The sequence below is a fragment of the Antedon mediterranea genome, chromosome 2 (genome assembly GCF_964355755.1).
Source record: "Antedon mediterranea chromosome 2, ecAntMedi1.1, whole genome shotgun sequence".
Lineage (NCBI taxonomy): Eukaryota > Metazoa > Echinodermata > Crinoidea > Comatulida > Antedonidae > Antedon > Antedon mediterranea.
In genome coordinates, this window is record NC_092671.1 from 33,694,774 (window position 1) to 33,716,527 (window position 21,754).

The 21,754-nt window shown below is 33.0% G+C and overlaps 1 protein-coding gene and 1 long non-coding RNA gene across 3 annotated transcripts in view; both read right to left on the reverse strand.

The window, feature by feature from the left end:
- Positions 1–21,201, reverse strand: part of LOC140040848 (uncharacterized) — a 59,264-nt gene extending 38,063 nt beyond the window's left edge. The window contains exons 1-10 of one of the 2 annotated variants that reach the window (XM_072087091.1): positions 21,115–21,201; positions 19,680–19,765; positions 19,334–19,372; positions 18,588–18,620; positions 18,337–18,381; positions 17,626–17,658; positions 17,376–17,420; positions 14,416–14,445; positions 14,161–14,217; positions 12,189–12,484 (exon numbers count right to left, since the gene is read on the reverse strand). In XM_072087091.1, coding sequence (XP_071943192.1) covers positions 12,474–12,484; positions 14,161–14,217; positions 14,416–14,445; positions 17,376–17,420; positions 17,626–17,658; positions 18,337–18,381; positions 18,588–18,620; positions 19,334–19,372; positions 19,680–19,765; positions 21,115–21,128 — 393 coding nt within the window. In that variant the 5' untranslated portion in view covers positions 21,129–21,201 and the 3' untranslated portion in view covers positions 12,189–12,473. Of the gene's footprint in view, positions 1–12,188; positions 12,485–14,160; positions 14,218–14,415; positions 14,446–17,375; positions 17,421–17,625; positions 17,659–18,336; positions 18,382–18,587; positions 18,621–19,333; positions 19,373–19,679; positions 19,766–21,114 lie in introns of those variants that run through there. The other variant, XM_072087090.1, reaches the window with a different exon arrangement.
- LOC140040852 (uncharacterized) lies at positions 1,606–7,838 on the reverse strand. The gene is made up of 5 exons (XR_011842779.1): positions 7,803–7,838; positions 6,685–6,714; positions 5,059–5,088; positions 4,688–4,714; positions 1,606–1,844 (listed from the first exon to the last, which is right to left on the reverse strand). It is a non-coding gene; the product is annotated as an uncharacterized lncRNA (long non-coding RNA).
- Positions 21,202–21,754: the final 553 nt, after the last annotated feature.

Genomic DNA, 21,754 nt, shown 5'->3' on the forward strand with positions numbered 1-21,754 from the left:
AAACGTGACCAATTTCAAACGTATAGCTCTAGCGGCGCGCCATACAAAATACCGGAAGTTGATTTTATCGCGACCGATTTCAAACGCGACCGATTTCAGACGCGACCGATTTCATCGTAAACCCACTGCAGGCCTACTGGGTAGAGGCCTGCTAGAGTAGTAGGCCTAGCTAATAAAAGCTAGCTTACAACAGATGGCTAGGCCTCTCACTATGGCTAGCCTAGGCCTATGTTAATTTGGTGGTTGCTGAATTACATTTATTTTTACATTCATCATTTACGGCCGCTAAAATGCTAGCTAGGTAGGCCTCCTATCCTAGGCTAGCTAGTATTACTCTCTAGCCTAGGCCCTAGTAGTACTAGTAGGCCTGCCTCTCCTCCTACTACTACTGTACTACCCTATCCTATACAAATAAGGCTACAAAAGCAAATATATGCCTAGGCATAGCCTGAGGTAATTATACATTTATGATTTAATAATAATTATTTCATTTAGGGATAGGCCCTCTTTTAATAATACAAATAAATAATATTCATAATGATCCATCTTCTGAAAATTCAAAATTATTGCCAGTTCTGTACTCTTATCTCGGCCTACCAAAAAGTAATCTCGCCTAGGCCTACTGTAATCCATGCTGTTTTCAGTCATAATTTTTATATTATTATATCTTTCATTCAAATTGCAGATGATTTCTAGCAGATTATTTGAACACAATTACAAGGCTGTGGCGGCTGTATTAAATACTAACCAAGCCAGTCATAATGCTGCAAAAGCACAGTAAAAAATTGAAGGGTAAGTTAAAATCATTTTTTTATAGACGACATTGAATAATTTTAATTTAATAAATACAATATCTATAATTTTTTTTTCTTTTTGATTACTTTTCAGATCAATTGTTGAGACATGACTAAATATTAAGAAGGCCATAAGCAAGTCGCTTCATAGTCGCTTCTATATTATTACTAAATAAAATGTACTTGTAAAAAGCAACGGGAATACAGGGTATACTGGTTATTATTTATTAAGATGTTTGTGTAATGGCTGTGTATGTTAAGGTATAACATTAATAAAGTTAATAAAGTATACAATTAAACAAGTTCTCTTGTTTGTGTATTTGTTTCAGTACTGAATTTTGGACCAATTGGAAAATTTCCAACTAGGATTGACCAGACCAGTTGGAAAATTTCCAGCTGGTTTTCAATTAAAAATTATTCCTGTGACCAGTTGGAACTGGAACCAGTTGGACCAATTGGAACCAGTTGGAACTGGGACCAGTTGGAACTGGGACCAGTTGGAACTGGGACCAGTTGGAACTGAGACCAGTTGGAACTGGAACCAGTTGGACCAGTTGGAAAAAAACGAATTTCCATCATCCAACTGGTTCCAGTTCCAACTGGTCCAACTGGAATTTTTACCTGGGGAGTAGTCAGGTGGCACTTTTTGTGAGAAATAGAATAATAATAGAATTGTTAAAAAACAGACCAACACCATTGTAATGCTTTAACAATACAAGATTATGCATCTCCTGAGACTAAACAATATATTGGCTAACATAACGCTATTACGTTATACAGCCATACCGTAAATAAAATGGTGGGTATCAGTATTTGCATAAAGTAACTCTACAGTGTTTATAGGTTACAGGACATTAATTAACATTCAAATTAATAGAAACAGTAAGTTTTTAAAACCTTTCAAACAGGTGAATAATTAATAAAAGTCCCAAATACCGAATTAAAAAATTATCTAAGTCACCAAAACGATTATAAATGTGACAGGTTACTGGACTTGTTTCCACGAAGACCGTAGTCTGGTTTAGTTTACTCCTTTAGGAGGTAGGCCTGCTGAAAGAAAATGGAAATTGTTTTAAAAGTTAATATCATTTTAACATGCGTATACAATACCAACTATAATAACTACGTTATGCGAAATCTTATTCCCATGTGATATTATGCTGTTCGCACTGTTATGCCTTATAAAAATTACATGATAGGCCTGATTGTCATATAAACAACACCATTAATAGGATTATTACCGATTAAATCGCTTTACACACAATATTGTATTTAAAGATATTTTTAGGAAGCACTTCTTTAATTTGTTTCCTGTTTTCAAATGATATATTATCAGCATTCAATCAGAAACAGATACATTTGGCTTCTTGTTAAAAGGCATTGATATTATGTGAAATGATATTTTTTATTGTTATAAGAGAATATTAGGGATTACCGGGAAAAAAAGTTGAGCAGGGTTCAATTATACCAAACGCTGGTTTGCAACGAAGGCGTACTGCCATACCTCGGGTAGGTTTATTATTAGGTTCAATTATACCAGACGCTGGTTTTCAACGAAGGCGTACTGTAATACCTTGGGTAGGTTTATTACTGGGTTCAATTATACCAAACGCTGGTTTGCAATGAAGGCGTACTGCCATACCTCGAGTAGGTTTATTATTGGGTTCAATATACCAACGTTGGTTTGCAACGAAGGCGTACTGCCATACCTCGGGTAAGTTTATTATTGGGTTCAATATACCAAACGCTGGTTTGCAACGAAGGCGTACTGCCATACCTTGGGTAGGTTTATTATTGGGTTCAATATACAAAACGCTGGTTTGCAACGAAGGCGTACTGCCATACCTCGGGTAGGTTTATTATTGGGTTCAATATACCAACGTTGGTTTGCAACGAAGGCGTACTGCCATACCTCGGGTAGGTTTATTATTGGGTTCAATATACAAAACGCTGGTTTGCAACGAAGGCCTACTGCCATACCTCGGGTAGGTTTATTATTGGGTTCAATATACAAAACGCTGGTTTGCAACGAAGGCGTACTGCCATACCTCGGGTAGGTTTATTATTGGGTTGAATTATACCAAACGCTGGTTTGTGACGAAGGCGTACTGCCATACCTCGGGTAGGTTTATTATTGGGTTCAATTATACCAAACGCTGGTTTGTGACGAAGGCGTACTGCCATACCTCGGGTAGGTTTATTATTGGGTTCAATATACCAAACGCTGATTTGAAACGAAGGCGTACTGTCATACCTTGGGTAGGTTTATTACTGGGTTCAATTATACCAAACGCTGGTTTGCAACGAAGGCGTACTGCCATACCTCGGGTAGGTTTATTATTGGGTTCAATTATACCAAACGCTGGTTTGCAACGAAGGCGTACTGCGATACCTCGGGTAGGTTTATTATTTGGTTCAATTATACCAAACGCTGGTTTGCAACGAAGGCGTACTGCCATACCTCGGGTAGGTTTATTATTGGGTTCAATTATACCAAACGCTGGTTTGCAACGAAGGCGCACTGCCATACCTCGGGTAGGTTTATTATTGGGTTCAATTATACCAAACGCTGGTTTGCAAGGAAGGCGTACTGCCATACCTCGGGTAGGTTTATTACTGGGTTCAATTATACCAAACGCTGGTTTGTGACGAAGGCGTACTGCCATACCTCGGGTAGCTTTATTATTGAGTTAAATTATACCAAACGCTGGTTTGCAACGAAGGCGTACTGCCATAACTCGGGTAGGTTTATTATTGGGTTCAATTATACCAAACACTGGTTTGCAACGAAGGCGTACTGCCATACCTCGGGTAGGTTTATTATTGGGTTCAATTATACCAAACGCTGGTTTGCAACGAAGGCGTACTGCCATACCTCGGGTAGGTTTATTACTGGGTTCAATTATACCAAACGCTGGTTTGTGACGAAGGCGTACTGCCATACCTCGGGTAGGTTTATTATTGGGTTCAATATACAAAACGCTGGTTTGCAACGAAGGCGTACTGCCATACCTCGGGTAGGTTTATTATTGGGTTCAATATACCAACGTTGGTTTGCAACGAAGGCGTACTGCCATACCTCGGGTAGGTTTATTATTGGGTTCAATATACAAAACGCTGGTTTGCAACGAAGGCGTACTGCCATACCTCGGGTAGGTTTATTATTGGGTTGAATTATACCAAACGCTGGTTTGTGACGAAGGCGTACTGCCATACCTCGGGTAGGTTTATTATTGGGTTCAATTATACCAAACGCTTGTTTGTGACGAAGGCGTACTGCCATACCTCGGGTAGGTTTATTATTGGGTTCAATATACCAAACGCTGATTTGAAACGAAGGCGTACTGTCATACCTCGGGTAGGTTTATTACTGGGTTCAATTATACCAAACGCTGGTTTGCAACGAAGGCGTACTGCCATACCTCGGGTAGGTTTATTATTGGGTTCAATTATACCAAACGCTGGTTTGCAACGAAGGCGTACTGCGATACCTCGGGTAGGTTTATTATTTGGTTCAATTATACCAAACGCTGGTTTGCAACGAAGGCGTACTGCCATACCTCGGGTAGGTTTATTATTGGGTTCAATTATACCAAACGCTGGTTTGCAACGAAGGCGCACTGCCATACCTCGGGTAGGTTTATTATTGGGTTCAATTATACCAAACGCTGGTTTGCAACGAAGGCGTACTGCCATACCTCGGGTAGGTTTATTACTGGGTTCAATTATACCAAACGCTGGTTTGTGACGAAGGCGTACTGCCATACCTCGGGTAGGTTTATTATTGGGTTCAATTATATCAAACGCTGGTTTGCAACGAAGGCGTACTGCCATACATTGGGTAGGTTTATTATTTGGATTTTAATTTGACTTATTGTACAGTTGTAACTTACCTTCAGTGTTTATTTTCTTAGGAGGTCCTGAAACAATTAAACAAAAACATAGGAACATTTTGAAATTTATATTCATGTTAACATTTGGATAAGTTATTAGGTTTGCAGGTTTGGTTATCAAATGTTATCTACTTTTTAACTGGTTTATTATCCCAAACGATCTGTGTTATAATCTGAAAAGGAATCAGTAATTAAGTATTTTACATTAGTATTGATTGTAGTTGAACATGGTGCATACGACTTTCATAATTACGGTTGAATTGTGTTTTGGCTTTTTAAAAAAAATTTAGATATTTTGATTTATGTGACATATCCGTTTAAGAGTTTCTTCTTTCTTCTGGACATATTTCGATTTGGTTTTCATTACTTACTTTCAGCGTTTATTTCCATAATAGAAGACTCTGTAACAAAGATTATTAGTAGGAAACATGAAGAATACATTGTCATTTTCAAACTTAATTATCAAATCCCCTTTTATTTCAACATCTAGAAAGATATTTTGGATTAAAAAAGAAGTTATCAACCTTTTCCTAATACAGGATGTGCGAATACGGGATGATCGACACACACAATTGGTGCTGACCAGGGTTCAATTAGACAAAAGACTGATTAGCGCTGAGGGCGTATCCATACTTGGTTTCGGTTTAGGTTTTTTTCTCACACGTCTGTAGAGCACTTAGATGTTTCACGACATCAAAGAGATTAGCATGCATTAAACTTTCAGAATGTTAAAGCGGCAGAAGAAAACTATAAAATGTGCAAACTTATTTCCCCACATGTGAGTAAGGTCGTAATATTGATTACGCCTATAATTATAAAATACTAGAGGGTGAGCTCGCTTCGCTCGTTCCCCCTCTAGGAAGTGTAGACGATGGTTCTCGGAATAATATGGAATGAGACGGGTAAACAGGTTTTAAAAGGACGTTCTCCTTGTACGTTTTCTGTCGGTTACCATTATTGAAAATGCTTGACAGATCGTAAAACTAAACCTGTCTTAGATGATTAATAATATTTTAAAGGATAGTGTTTATTGTTTGGTAGGGTCATTATAGGTTGGAGGTGGGGAGGCGGAGATCATTTGAGGTAGGTGCATATTCGAGGGATAATTTTGTGTTTTAATAATATGGTAACATTATTTTATAATCAAATTAAATCCTCTAATAGATATGAAAAGTGGTAAAAAGAAAAACAGATGCTTGGTAAATTGTAGATAATAGAGATGAATTCTACTACAATTAGTATAATTGTGTTATTATAAATATAATACTTTATTTGTGTGTATTATAAATGAGGATGGGCGTTTATTATTCAAAGTGATGTTTTTTTTGGAGAGGCGTTTATTAAAATAAATACCATCCTACTAATTAATACTTTATTTAATTTAAACATCTTTTGAAATTAACTTCCGCGACAAAGTAAGCCGTTTCAGCCCAAGAAAAAAGACGTTTTAGACGGCTTGCAACATGGGCGGACATTCTGGTCCTAACGGACTTTATGGCGTATATTTACTTTTATCTTTATTAATTTGATTGCAGTATAATTTTTATTTTTTAACTACTGTACCTTCGCAGGCGTGGTCCGCTTCTAAAATAAACAAAAACATCTAAAATGGCTATAGCCTATAACTATATAACGACCAACTTAGTTGAAACCAGGTTGTTGCAAAGTGAACTAATTGTGAACCCAGAAATTACTTTGACTACGTAGAATTAAAATTGAGTCGAAAATCTGACGTTGAAATCATAAATTTTGTTAAAAAACTCTTTATAATATCTTTCTAAGATAGAAATATGGAACAATATCGTAATAGTAAAATCCATTGTTGTCAAATTTAGATTTCAAGGTACATCTGAGATAGATCAGGTAGGCATCCAAGGCAGAGATTTGTACCGAAGTTTTTTTTTATGCTCGTCTAATTTATGTCAGAATTAACCATAATTTATATATAGATTATGATTATTAAAATAATAAAATAGAATAATATAGTATACCATCACCTTCTTCACCTCGACGAACTCTGTCATGAACTGAAATAACATAACATATTAAAAACGGGTGATTAATAGCAAGAATATTGCATTAAAACATTGAATGTTAGTGTTTTGTGTTAAACAGATGTAAAGTTCATGCTTAAGATTGATTCCATTGTGTTTTTGAATTCATTATTCACTTTGTAAACGTAATATGTGGTCCCCTACCGGTATCGTTTATATTATAGTAATGTGTATTAAATTTGCGAATAAATATAATTATTACTGTACATTGAACATAAAAAGAAATATATAATACATAATTATATTACATGGTATTAAAATGTTGAAAATCATAAATTATCCAAGCAATGATTATCCGCTATCATCGTATTTATTTTATTTTATGAATACAGTACTATTATTCTATTATGAGGTTCTGAAAAAGATCAGACAAAAAGCATGAACACTTTGAAATTTATATTCATGTAACAGATAAGTTGATGTTTGTAACCGTGTTTATCAAAAATGTGTTATCTACTTTTAGTTTAGGTCAACATTTGAAGGATTTGTTTAATCCAAAAAGCAATTAATCAAAGTAGCCTACTAATGTAAGAATGTATGCCTATGGTTATAATGGAACATGGTACACAGACAATGCAAATGGTTGTATTTGTGTTCGAATTAAGGTCACGTGCAGTGCGGTACGGTAATTAGTTCTACCTAACAGAAAAGTGACGATAAGTAATGATAATAAATTTAATGATAAAGTGATGATAATTAATGTTTCTAATTTGTCTCGTGTCGTCTCTATATAAATTTCTTTCTAGTCCTAGGCCTATATTGAAGAAATAATTCGGACTAGGTGTTAAACTTCTTCTTATATTGATACCGTTTGAGCTCTTAAGTCGGCGTTCACAGTATAAATACAGTTCCTTCGCATTAATACCTATCGTCAGGATCATCCCCGATGATGATAGAATTGATTTAGAAATAATGATTACTTGCACCATGACGTGCATTCGATAACGTTTGTAGAATAAAGCTCTTTCTTCAATCTACACTATCAAATTAGTTTGACAAAAAAGGGTTTTTTACAAATTATACTGCATGTTATGCATATTTTGTTTTATTTTTAAACTTACCTTCAGCGTTTAATCCAGATCTTTTAGCAGCAGGTTCTGAAGCAATAAAGAAAAAATTAACTTTAAAGTGTATAAGTTTTCAAATTAGATTAATAATATATTTTGCTTTGATTTTTGTTTTCGCGTTCGATTCGCGAACACATTTGCCTAGAGTGAAAATCGGCTTAAAGACTTACTCCTCTGACATTGCCCAAATTCAGGTTGCAAGAAGAACACGACCAAAAATACTACCACCAACGTTTGTAATCTCCTGAAAATTGTACTCAAAATATTATTTTGAAAACAAACATAGGATTAATAAGGTCAGTGAATATTTAAGCACCTACTCCGCTTCCGCTTTAGATCCAGTTCGCGTCAGTACATACAGCATTTACGGCTTTTCGTTTATACGACGCGCCACGCGGATACTTCTGACTTATAGATGTGCGTATAGTGTAGCCGGCTAGTCGCGTATAGCAGTGTGAAAACTGAACAGTGAGATGACGGGCCACGCGGATACTTCTGACGTATAGATTTCCGCATAGTGTAGCCGGCTAGTCGCGTATAGCAGTGTGAAAACGAAACAGTGAGATGTGATTGTATTAATCGCAGCCGGAACCAGAGCAGATGTGAAAACAGTGAGATGGGATTGTATTAGCCGCAGCCGGAACCGTAGCAGATGTGAAAGACGCTTTAGCTGGTACTTACAATTGAGCAGCTGCCATGATGGTTAATCGAACGTCAGTTTATTACGAATGGTTCATGTATCGAATTTATACACTATTTTATATCTAAACTGATGCAATAATAATAATAATAATAATATATATATGCATATTCCTAATAGAATAAACAGACGGCTGACATTAAAAAAATGTAAACAAAACTATAAAAATCTATTTATCTAGAGTATTTTACGATGTTCATTATTGTTGTTATTCGAATACCATTAAGTAAAACAATGTTTATACTTTTAAATATATTTAGTTTAAGTGTGCTTATTGTTTTTACATGGTGTATGAAATAATAATGAAACTAACTGACACTTGCTGTAAGAAAAATGTTCCAAGCCATTCTTTGGAGAAATTGAGGATTTGTATTAAAATTGAATAGCTATCATCATAATATTAATAAAGTTAATGAGAAAATTAACCATTTTTGATCCAATACAAGATACAAGATACAAGATACAAGAAAACTTTAATCATCCCAACTTGGGAAATTGTGTTGCTGTCTAATAACAATGCCGTATTTAAAAGAGAAATGATATGCCTAATACATAAGTGTATAAAAGTGTATCGTAATAAATTCTTTCTTTGATACCTTTCATTATAGTCTCGTATGCTCCTTGGGAGGAAGGTGAGACGATGACGTTCAGTGGATCCCCGTTGCGGCCTCAGTCTACCCCTACGTTCCATGAGTAAATCGTATTTTTTTTTAGAAGAAAATTGTAATCTACCTTCTTAATACCATTGGCCCTAGTATCATTCACCACCTTTTGTTCGGTCGATATGTTATACGCCTTTAAATGTTTAATAAAAGTTTTGCAAATACGCCTTTTAACGAAACGGAAGACATCTTCGATCGATGACAAACAATGTTGTTCAGGAAAGTGTAACCAACAGAAATAACATAGCGTCCTCAGGGGATTTCAGGACACCATGTTAATATTGATATACTGTGTTTGACTTTTGAATTTAGACGATCACAGTTTGTTTTAAGTCATACATTGGTGTAGGCTAATACTTAAACAATATTTTACAGTAACATGTTTGTCTACAATACTGTCTTTTAAGGAATTTTTAAATAACTAAATTTTTCTTTTGGTCATGCTTTCAATTCAATTCAACTCAAAATAACATTTATTTACTTTCTTTTAAAATCGAAAAGTCACAGCATTGTCTGTTATCGGTTGAAGACACAGCATTGTTTGTCATCGGTCGAAGACACAGCATTGTTTGTCATCGGTTGAAGATGTCTTCCGTATGTTTATGGGAACATAGACATATAATCTCAACCAGATGTTTCTATATTCAATCATCTGTTCAATTTTGTTTTGCATTTAGTATTACAATAGTATCATTGTTATTCTCATATTATACTTTTAGTTCTTTTTACAGGGTATGCCGTGCAATACAGGTATATAAACAGAAACAACTAACCGTTTGTATTTCTGTTTTGCCATAATATATATGTACCTACGTTTTTGTCTGTCTTCATATCTTGTATTCATCTTTAACTAGACTGGATTACATAGTGATAACCCATGACACATTATCTTAAACACCCATTACCAGATGTGAAATACTTATTGTGTTTCTATATAGATAATCTTTGAAGAATATTTGTGGTTTGTGAGGAAACGTAATTCCCGTATGGCAACGTTTCATTTTTTTAGAAGGAGGTTTTCACTTACACAACGTTTATTTTCTGTTTTAAAACTAACTTTTTATAATTGCACATCATTTTCCGTTGAAACACAGTTACCGTAACTTTGTTTCTTGTTTATTTAGAGCGAGTTGACAAATGACATCCGACAGTCCATCGGTTGTGATTCGTCAAATTTCTTAAGTTGTGTTACGTCGTTGTGTTGCGTCTCTAGTTAGAACCAAGCATTATGCAAAATAACTAACAATTTTGTACTAAAAACAGTTACACGCTTTATTTTTTTGCAATTGTCAGTATTATTTGTATTCGAATATCAGCAATTAATAGAGTGTTTATAGTTTTAAATGTTTAGTTTAAGTGTTTAATTATGTTTATATTGTGTATAAAATGAGGATAATATACTTACTAAAATGTATACTGTGGTTATCTCTCAAAGTTTTTCCATGTGTGGATTATATTCGATTATGTAAATATTTATACGGATAATTAACTGAATGTACTGTTTACTATACTTTTTTCTCGTCGATATATTTTCTGCTTTATTTTGTTTTACGTTTTTATGCATTATGATTACCAATAGTAAATTAATCACAATCTATCAGATAGATGGCAATCTCCTGACACTGCTATTTTTGGACATTGAACATTTGACTCCACCGGTCTCTTGCAGAAACCACTATGTTCTTTCCTTCCTACCCCAGGGTAAAAGACGCTTTAATTCACATTTTAAAATATCTTTTGTAGCGGATTTATCTTTAGTCCAAATCTTCAAGTTATCGCTAACAATTTTAACCTTCTTACTCATCTAAGGCAATGGAAAAACCGGTGCAGAGTATATCTATAAAAAAACTTTTGCGATTTCAATACAAAATGATCTAAACACTTATCTTTAAAATATCAAACTCTTGTTCATAAAAAATATTAAATTTAGTCTTATTTATTTATTTATTTATTATGTATTTTGCAATTATTTAAGTCGTTTCCATTGAAAATCTATTAGAAAGTTGTATTTTTGTTCACTAAAAATAGATATTCGTCAAGGCGCTTTTGTAAACAAACCACTAACCCAAATGACGTCATGTTTGGTACCTGTATCTGTTCCAAAATAATATTTCAATCTACAATAATTGTTAACAACCTCTTTATCTTTTTAAAATAAAAGTAGCCAGTTGAAATTGGTATGGTGTTAAGTTGCTAACATTTCTACCAAGAGTTTGTGAATCTCTGACTCTGATTGGCTATAAAGATAAAATACGCTCCTTGATTAGAAACAGAATATTTGAGAATGTAATCGTTATTTTCTTCTTTTTTTTAAAGAAAAAAGCTACAGTATAATTTTATGTACTGCATAGTGAACATATTTTCAAGTTATTGAGTAAATGGCGAGTTTTTCAGCAGACACGTTGATCAGGCAGGCAATGCTAGGCCCAGCTAATCCGCGTCACTCTTTCATTGTTAATAAAAGATATAAAAAATCCTCATTTATTTCTTAAGTTAAAATATTTTATTATTTTTAGTGTCACATTATGCATGCATCATAATAAATGCAAATCATATAACACAGTAATCAAATTCAATTTGTATGTATGGACAACGGTCTCTACCAGAGATTGATTTTGGAGTCGCAACGTGCTATTACTTGACTGGCCTTTGAAATAAACAACCGAACATTAAACAGTTCATAATTTATGCCATAATATGGCATAAATTCATCATATTATGATCTTTTACCAGGTGTTTTATAACAAAGACTTATACAAAGGCAACATTGCTACATTCACACCATTTTACGGAACGTTAAACAATGGAAAATCATAATAACATTTGAACGTCTTTCATTCCCTGAAACGGAACAAGTGTGAATGTAGCTTTATAACTATGAATATGCCTCTAAAATGTTCTTTGATGCAATAATGGTCAGTATAAGAAATGGAATTGCGAGTACAGTATATGAAAATAAAGACAGATACGCTGTAGCTACAGAAGCATTTTAATTACCAAATAAAATAACACTCTTAATAAACATGAACACATGCACGATCAAAAAGTTACACCACTGTAAAACCGCTATATACCGAAACCAAAATACATAGGCCTAAACCATTGTTTTCTTTAGAATTTAAATGAACAAAGTTGAATAGGAATTTAAAAGAACTAGTGTACTCTACTACAACCAGAGGAGACCAACATTAATGTAGTTCAGCCAGGGTTGTGTATAACTACAAAGAACAAGTATAGAGACACAATTAGTAATAGAGATTTGGTTAAAACAGATCTGCAGATGATTCAGTGTAAGTCAACTCTTTAGTTACCATCTAAAAATACAAGTGAAACATTACTAATTAATTAGATTAAAATGTATATACAATAATGATATAGTAGTTAAAATTATTCACACAGTACAGTTTATGGAAATTGTGAAAATTGTATTATTGTTGACAATTTGTATCCATTCTTGAATAATCTCTTCATGTTACGATATAGTAGACACAAAATACTACGTCATGTTTATTTATTGTGATATTGGGACGTGTTTCCTCGCCTCTCACTTCGACACAGATATTTAAGTTGATACACCGATTGTTTGTGATTGGTCAATAATTTACTCGTGGTGACCTAGCGTTTCGTCCTAGTGGGAACGAAGCTTTAGTAAATTAATGATTGAGTGATGAATAATTGTTTATGTAAAAGTATTCTATTTTATTTATACTGTATTTTCTTTTATCATTAACACCAAAATATTTACTTCGATGCTAACTTTTAATTAGTTTTAAGTGTAATTTTTATATCAATGGTACTTAATTTAGTCTATATTATTATTATTAATTTAGTGTGTTTTTTTTTTTTTTATATATATATTCAAAAACTTGCCGCTTTCAAAGTTTGTGTTCATTAGGGCACCAGGAATGCCTGATACAACAAGTAGAAAAGAGAAAAGTCCACGTGCTTAACATAGCAAATGTTGCGAACAAATGATTATTGTAAAAATCTAATAATTCATAACATTTTGAAATACTAATAGGGATCGAGCAATACCAAAATGAATTTAGGAAAATCACTTTTTCATTTTATGTCTCAGTTCACCTACCTATAATTTCAAATTTTCCTTGAAGCAGGATAAAGGGAAAATCATTAGTGTAACATTTATAGTACAACAAGATAAGATTCTTAACCCTAATATAATTTGCATGTGGTAAAAACGACATCTGAATTAATTGTATGTACACCGGTGCACCGCGGTGCTGGTGCTGTACGGCGTGGAAGGCGTACAGCACCAGCAGATATTTGATTGACCAATCATAATCGTCAGTTTTGACGATCCATCACGTCGTACTTGGTAAAAATGCAAAAGATCAGCTACCGCTTGACGCACCAAAGTAGGTGAAACTCAAAAAAGAAATTCCAACCAATCATGACGCGATGAAATATTCAAGTTGCTTGTGATTTGTAAACTCACTTAATAGGATAATTTTACCACATCCTTTCGTAGGTTTGCAATATTCTGTTCCAACTGCATTTAAAAAAAATTATTTATGCCTACGCACCATCATCCCGAAGGATTCCGCGAGTGAGAGCTATTTAGAGGGTTAGGTCGTTCAGTTACATATAGGCATATTACCATTCTTAATCTTTAATCATTCACTTGTTGTTATATTTCATTCCAACTTTCTGTCAAGATGCAAAATAATGGTCTATAATTTATTTATTTATTTTTTAAATTTTATTAATTTCGGCAAACACATAATACAGACATAACAATACAAAAAATAGCTAGATTGCGCCAAGGAGCGGCAAAAGATGCCAATTACCATTATTATTATTATTATCGTTATTATTATCATTTTTGTTATTTTTTATTGTTGTTGTTATTGTTGTTATTGTTCAGGTCAATGTTTTTTTATTCAATTCTACTAAATGTATGCTAAAATAAATTATGAAATAATTTTTTTTTCAGTTTTTATTTTTGAGTGTCTCTATTTCTTCCACCTACCTATTCCGTAGCCTTCTCCTATTCTTCCAACTCCGATACCACCTATTGGAAATATTTCTGTAAAGGTAAATTGAAAAATCATTACTGTATACAGTAATTGAAAAATTTGACAAAATATATTGTCTTTATGTAGTTTCACATTTTTAACATATGTCGATAATTATTTATACTACTTAGGAGTTTGGTTTGCTATTGTATTACATTTTAACACTGTTCTTTTTGACTGATTTATTGCAATGTTTTTTTCCTACTCACCTCCATCCCGGCGAATTCTGCTACCATGCTCTGAAATGTAATAAAATAAGAACACACACGATCATGTATGCTTCACTGTTATTTTTTAAACATTCTGTTATTATGTTAAATAATGGCGTATACTTATTTTGTTCCTTTAATATGTTATCCACTTTTACATAGTTACTGAAGTGAGGTTTTCTATTTTCTTTTATAATATGCTCTAATTAAATTATTTGGTCTTTATGAATTATGTTGCTGATAAAAAATAACGTTGTATTAAGATGATCGTCATCACTGGTATGACCTGAAATGCAGTACATTATGGAAGTTAAAGGCAGCCATGTTGTGCAACATGACGATGATTCTGGGGAAGGAGGTTATGCGAGATTGGTTTTTAAGGTTAGGTTTTAGTTACCTAAATCTAATGCCAGAAAGTTAGGCTTATGGCCAGGTATAATTTATATTTTCAGTATAATATATATATATATATATATATATATATATATATATATATAAATCATACTGTAAATTATAGAAACAGTGCTCATATTCGGAACATGATCTCATAATCGCGTCGAGCATAACTCATTGGCGAAAGTTCCGTATTTTTTAGTTGTATGAAAAAATGTCTCTGGCTGGATTCGAACCTGCAACCTCTCGCTTACAGGGCGAGTATCATACCACTAGACCACAGAGCCATGTATGGTATTATCACAGATTTTCACCCACCAGATACATTCTCTCATACAACAAACGCCCTCACAATCAGTGGAGGCTTAACAAGTCAGAATAAATTCCAACTTTAATTCGCAACGGTTTTTTAAATAATATTGTGTATATGTAAATCAATGATGTTGCGTAGCACTGTGTAAATTATATATAAATCATACTGTAAATTATAGAAACAGTGCTCATATTCGGAACATGATCTCATAATCGCGTCGAGCATAACTCATTGGCGAAAGTTCCGTATTTTTTAGTTGTATGAAAAAATGTCTCTGGCTGGATTCGAACCTGCAACCTCTCGCTTACAGGGCGAGTATCATACCACTAGACCACAGAGCCATGTATGGTATTATCACAGATTTTCACCCACCAGATACATTCTCTCATACAACAAACGCCCTCACAATCAGTGGAGGCTGAGATCATGTTCCGAATATGAGCACTGTTTCTATAATTTACAGTATGATTTATATATAATTTACACAGTGCTACGCAACATCATTGATTTACATATACACAATATTATTTAAAAAACCGTTGCGAATTAAAGTTGGAATTTATTCTGACTTGTTAAGCCTCCACTGATTGTGAGGGCGTTTGTTGTATGAGAGAATGTATCTGGTGGGTGAAAATCTGTGATAATACCATACATGGCTCTGTGGTCTAGTGGTATGATACTCGCCCTGTAAGCGAGAGGTTGCAGGTTCGAATCCAGCCAGAGACATTTTTTCATACAACTAAAAAATACGGAACTTTCGCCAATGAGTTATGCTCGACGCGATTATGAGATCATGTTCCGAATATGAGCACTGTTTTTATAATTTACAGTATGATTTATATATAATTTACACAGTGCTACGCAACATCATTGATTTACATATACACAATATTATTTAAAAAACCGTTGCGAATTAAAGTTGGAATTTATTCTGACTTGTTAAGCCTCCACTGATTGTGAGGGCGTTTGTTGTATGAGAGAATGTATCTGGTGGGTGAAAATCTGTGATAATACCATACATGGCTCTGTGGTCTAGTGGTATGATACTCGCCCTGTAAGCGAGAGGTTGCAGGTTCGAATCCAGCCAGAGACATTTTTTCATACAACTAAAAAATACGGAACTTTCGCCAATGAGTTATGCTCGACGCGATTATGAGATCATGTTCCGAATATGAGCACTGTTTCTATAATTTACAGTATGATTTATATATAATTTACACAGTGCTACGCAACATCATTGATTTACATATACACAATATTATTTAAAAAACCGTTGCGAATTAAAGTTGGAATTTATTCTGACTTGTTAAGCCTTCACTGATTGTGAGGGCGTTTGTTGTATGAGAGAATGTATCTGGTGGGTGAAAATCTGTGATAATACCATACATGGCTCTGTGGTCTAGTGGTATGATACTCGCCCTGTAAGCGAGAGGTTGCAGGTTCGAATCCAGCCAGAGACATTTTTTCATACAACTAAAAAATACGGAACTTTCGCCAATGAGTTATGCTCGACGCGATTATGAGATCATGTTCTGAATATGAGCACTGTTTCTATAATTTACAGTATGATTTATATATAATTTACACAGTGCTACGCAACATCATTGATTTACATATACACAATATTATTTAAAAAACCGTTGCGAATTAAAGTTGGAATTTATTCTGACTTGTTAAGCCTCCACTGATTGTGAGGGCGTTTGTTGTATGAGAGAATGTATCTGGTGGGTGAAAATCTGTGATAATACCATACATGGCTCTGTGGTCTAGTGGTATGATACTCGCCCTGTAAGCGAGAGGTTGCAGGTTCGAATCCAGCCAGAGACATTTTTTCATACAACTAAAAAATACGGAACTTTCGCCAATGAGTTATGCTCGACGCGATTATGAGATCATGTTCCGAATATGAGCACTGTTTCTATAATTTACAGTATGATTTATATATAATTTACACAGTGCTACGCAACATCATTGATTTACATATACACAATATATATATATATATATACTGAAAATGATGGTGGAGGAGGAGGAAGTTATCTATTGCATTTAATATTATTATAACACATTACAAAATGACTCTAACTTTTATACTTTAATCAATTTAACTTACCGTTAGCGTTATTTACAACAGGAATATGGACACATTAATTATAGATTATTAGTTCCAAGTCATTAAAAAACATAATATGGATCGAACAAATACTGAAATGTATTCACTTTTTCAGTTTGTATTTTTCTTTCTTCAACCTACCAATTCGGTTAACTCCCTTTTGACCTCCTCTTCCTTGGAATATCTCTGTAAAGAATTGAAAAAGACGTTGCCTAAATTGAAACATTTGACAATATACATTGACTTTATTGTGTTTTCCTATGTATTTGTCACATTTCTACATAGCTATGTTGATAATTCGTTATACTATTTAGGAGTAGGTTTGCAAATTTATTACATTTTAACGCTGTTCTTTTTGACTGTTTTATTGCAATGTTTTATTCCTACTCACCTCCATCCCGACGAATTCTGCTACCATGTTCTTCTGAAATGCAATAAAACAAGAATACACACGATCAAGTATGCTTCACTATCATTTTTTAAACATTCTGTTATGGTGCCAAATAATGGCCTATAATTAGTTTGTTCCTTCATTATGTTATCCACTTGTACATAGTTACTGAAGTGAGGTTTTCTATTTTCTTTTATAATATGCTATAATTAAATTGATTGGTCTTTATGTAGTCTGTTGCTGAAGAAAAATAACGTTGTATCAAGATGATCGTCATCACTGGTATGACCTAAAATGCAGTAGGCCTACATTATGGAAGTTAAAGGCAGCCATGATGTGCAACATGGCGATGGTTCTGGAAAAGGAGGTTATGTGAGATGGGTTTTTAGGTTAGGAGTTTAGTTACTAAAGCTAAGGCCGTAAAGATAGGCTTATGGCCAATAGATACGGTATAGTATACGTTTTTATGCAGATTATTATGGAGGAGGAAGTTAGTTGGTGCATTTAATTATTATGATAACGCATTGCAACATAACGCTAACTTTTATACGTTATTTGATAACATACCGTTAGCGTTATTTACAATAGGATTATTAACACATTAATTATAGATTATTAGTTCCAAGTCATTAAAAAAAATATATAATGGATCGAAGAAATACTGAAATGAATTCATTTTTTTCAGTTTGTATTTTTCTTTCTTCAACCTACCAATTCGGTTAACTCCCTTTTGACCTCCTCTTCCTTGGAATATCTCTGTAAAGAATTGAAAAAAAACCTGTATTTAATTGAAACATTTGACAATATACATTGACTTTATAGTATTTTCCTATGTATTTGTCACATTTCTACATAGCTATGTCGATAATTGTTTATACTATTTAGGAGTAGGTTTGCAAATTTATTACATTTTAACGCTGCTCTTTTTGACTGTTTTATTGCAATGTTTTATTCCTACTCACCTCCATCCCGACGAATTCTGCTACCATGTTCTTCTGAAATGCAATAAAACAAGAATACACACGATCATGTATGCTTCACTATCATTTTTTAAACATTCTGTTATGGTGCCAAATAATGGCCTATAATTAGTTTGTTCCTTTATTATGTTATCCACTTGTACATAGTTACTGAAGTGAGGTTTTCTATTTTCTTTTATAATATGCTATAATTAAATTGATTGGTCTTTATGTAGTCTGTTGCTGAAGAAAAATAACGTTGTATCAAGATGATCGTCATCACTGGTATGACCTAAAATGCAGTAGGCCTACATTATGGAAGTTAAAGGCAGCCATGATGTGCAACATGGCGATGGTTCTGGAAAAGGAGGTTTTGTGAGATGGGTTTTTAGGTTAATAGGAGTTTAGTTACTAAAGCTAAGGCCGTAAAGATAGGCTTATGGCCAATAGATACGGTATAGTATACGTTTTTATGCAGATTATTATGGAAGAGGAAGTTAGTTGGTGTATTTAATTATTATGATAAGGCATTGCAACATAACTCTCTCTTTTATACGTTATTTGATAACATACCGTTAGCGTTATTTACAATAGGAATATTAACACATTAATTGTAGATTATCCCCCCAAAAAAATAATTATAGATCATTAGTTCAAAGTCATTTTAAAATATTAATATGGATCGAGCAATACTGAAATGAATTCACTTTTTCAGTTTATGTTTGATTGTTTCTCTTTCTTCTACCTACCAATTCCGAAACCTCCTCCACCTCTTTCTGGAATTATCTCTGTAAAGATAAATTTAAAAACCGTTACTGTAATTGACAACATTTGACAAAATGTATTGGTTTTATTTGTTTTTGCTGTATTTGTCGACAAGTCTACATAGTTTGTCGATAATTATTTAAACTACTTTTTGCAGTAGGTTTGCAATTTTATTACATTTTAACAATGTTATTTTTTTGCTGTCTTTATTGCAATGTTTTATCTCTAGCCACCTTCATGCCAACGGATTTTGCTACCATGGTGTGAAATGTAATAAAGGAATACGTTGTCATGTAGGATGGCTTAAAATAACTAAAGAATACCACTTACTTTCTATATTTTTACCGAAGACAGACTCAGCATAGAAACACAAAACTACCGGTACTAAAAATATAACCACCAACAATTGGAAGCTTCTGTAAAATAAAGAAAAAAGACTACTTGGTAATTGGGTGGAATGGTAGCGGTTTGGAAGAGGTTTTGACATAGATATTCTATACACAGGAAGGTAACTATTTACTAATTGTAATTGTTTTCATTGTAATTTTTTTATTTATTTATTTTTTCCAATTTTTAATTGTTACATAGGACATCACATTTTAAAGCTTTGCTTATGGTGATGCCCGATTCAATCAATCGATATATAACTTTTGCTTAAAACCATGTTCAACTGTAGGCCGTTGCCAATATACAGTAATCTCCTTAAACACTGCTACTTTTAATACTTACAATATTATATGTTTTCATCTTTTCCATTGATTGTAAACCTCTAATTAAACTTTCCTGTATTTTATTATTCAACTTCTGTTTCCAATAATATTCAATATAAACAATTAATTTTTATTTTTATCATTACTGTAAATAATCATTGTATATATTTTGTAATTAATATTTATATTGGTCTTGTTTTTTTGTAAAAATCTACTGTAATATTATATCTTATTGTGGTTACCATTATAAGAAATGTACGATTGATTGAATAAAGTTCACATATATATATATATATATATATATATATATATATATATATATATGTGTGTACCAATCGGCTAACTAAACAACACCAGATTTGGTGCCGATTACTTTCCTTACTCCCTGAATGTATAAAGTTGCATTAATTATCTAAACATACAGTAGTAGTTATTTTGTGCTTGAGAAACCAAGCTTAAAGCTCTCTTGAGCTTATTTTGAGTTTTCCCATCTTTGTATATTTTAAGGCGCGATTTACCGAATTTAGCCCTTACGTAAATTTATATATAGATACTTATCAAGTGTGATGCATTGTGAATGAATTAACAATATGTCTAAATGCGCATGCGATTGCCTACATAAGCAAATTGAACAAAATGTTAATTCAATTTTGCAATTAACACCAAACAAGCTATTGAATATATGAAAAAGTTTATATAAAAAAATAATGTAATTATAAATTCAATGGCAAATTGATGATGTTGGTATTAGTGGCTGGATCTCAATGGAGATACAAACTAAGATAAGCGAAAAGCGAAATCAAAACGTAAAAAAGTTAAAAAGTAAAACTAGAGTACAATTAGCAGATAAAATAATAGATTTTATGTATATAATAATTATAATAAATATTTATTTAAAAAAGTAATATAATTATTTATATAGTACCCGCCTTTATAACAGTAGTCCATTACAAATAGAAGATTTATATTAGAAACCTCTAGGTCGGCAATCCATTCAAAGTCAATAGTTTACCTACAAATACTTAAAGCAGATTACGTAATCGAAAATTACTTACAGTTTACTTGACATGACTGTACAAGAATACTGCTTACATGTAGTGAATCAGATTCAAATAAAAACAATATTCACGTCCACATCGATGATGGAATTGATATTTTATGAAAAAAGTGACATTTGCCATTTCAAAAAGTGCTTTTGATTTCATAAAACGTTTTAAAATAATTTATAAAAAGATGAGATAACTTACGTCTGTGGACATATTACCATTTATTTCCATAAATCTACTTTGTGATTTTTAATCCTCATTGTTAAGCTATTCATATAATAAAACACACCTGTTAGTAACGTTGTTTTTTATGGAGAATATATAATAGAATTTATACAGTAATATATTGACTTGACTTTCTCTAAGCATATTAATGGTTACGATGTTAGTTTTCTTTTTCGTGTATTGACAGTGAGCACTTGTTTACGTAATGACATTTAAACCAACGATAATGTAGAATTGTAACTATTTCTTTAAAAGAAATGTATGATTCATAATTATTTAATAAATTAATAATAATCCCATTTATATGTTGCATTAACAAAAATATTTATTGTATTTTAAATAGTTGTGGAAGAGATATACATCGGCGTTGTAGCTTCAACAAAAATATTCAAAGTTTTACAGAAGATGGGCCTTACTTTACTAA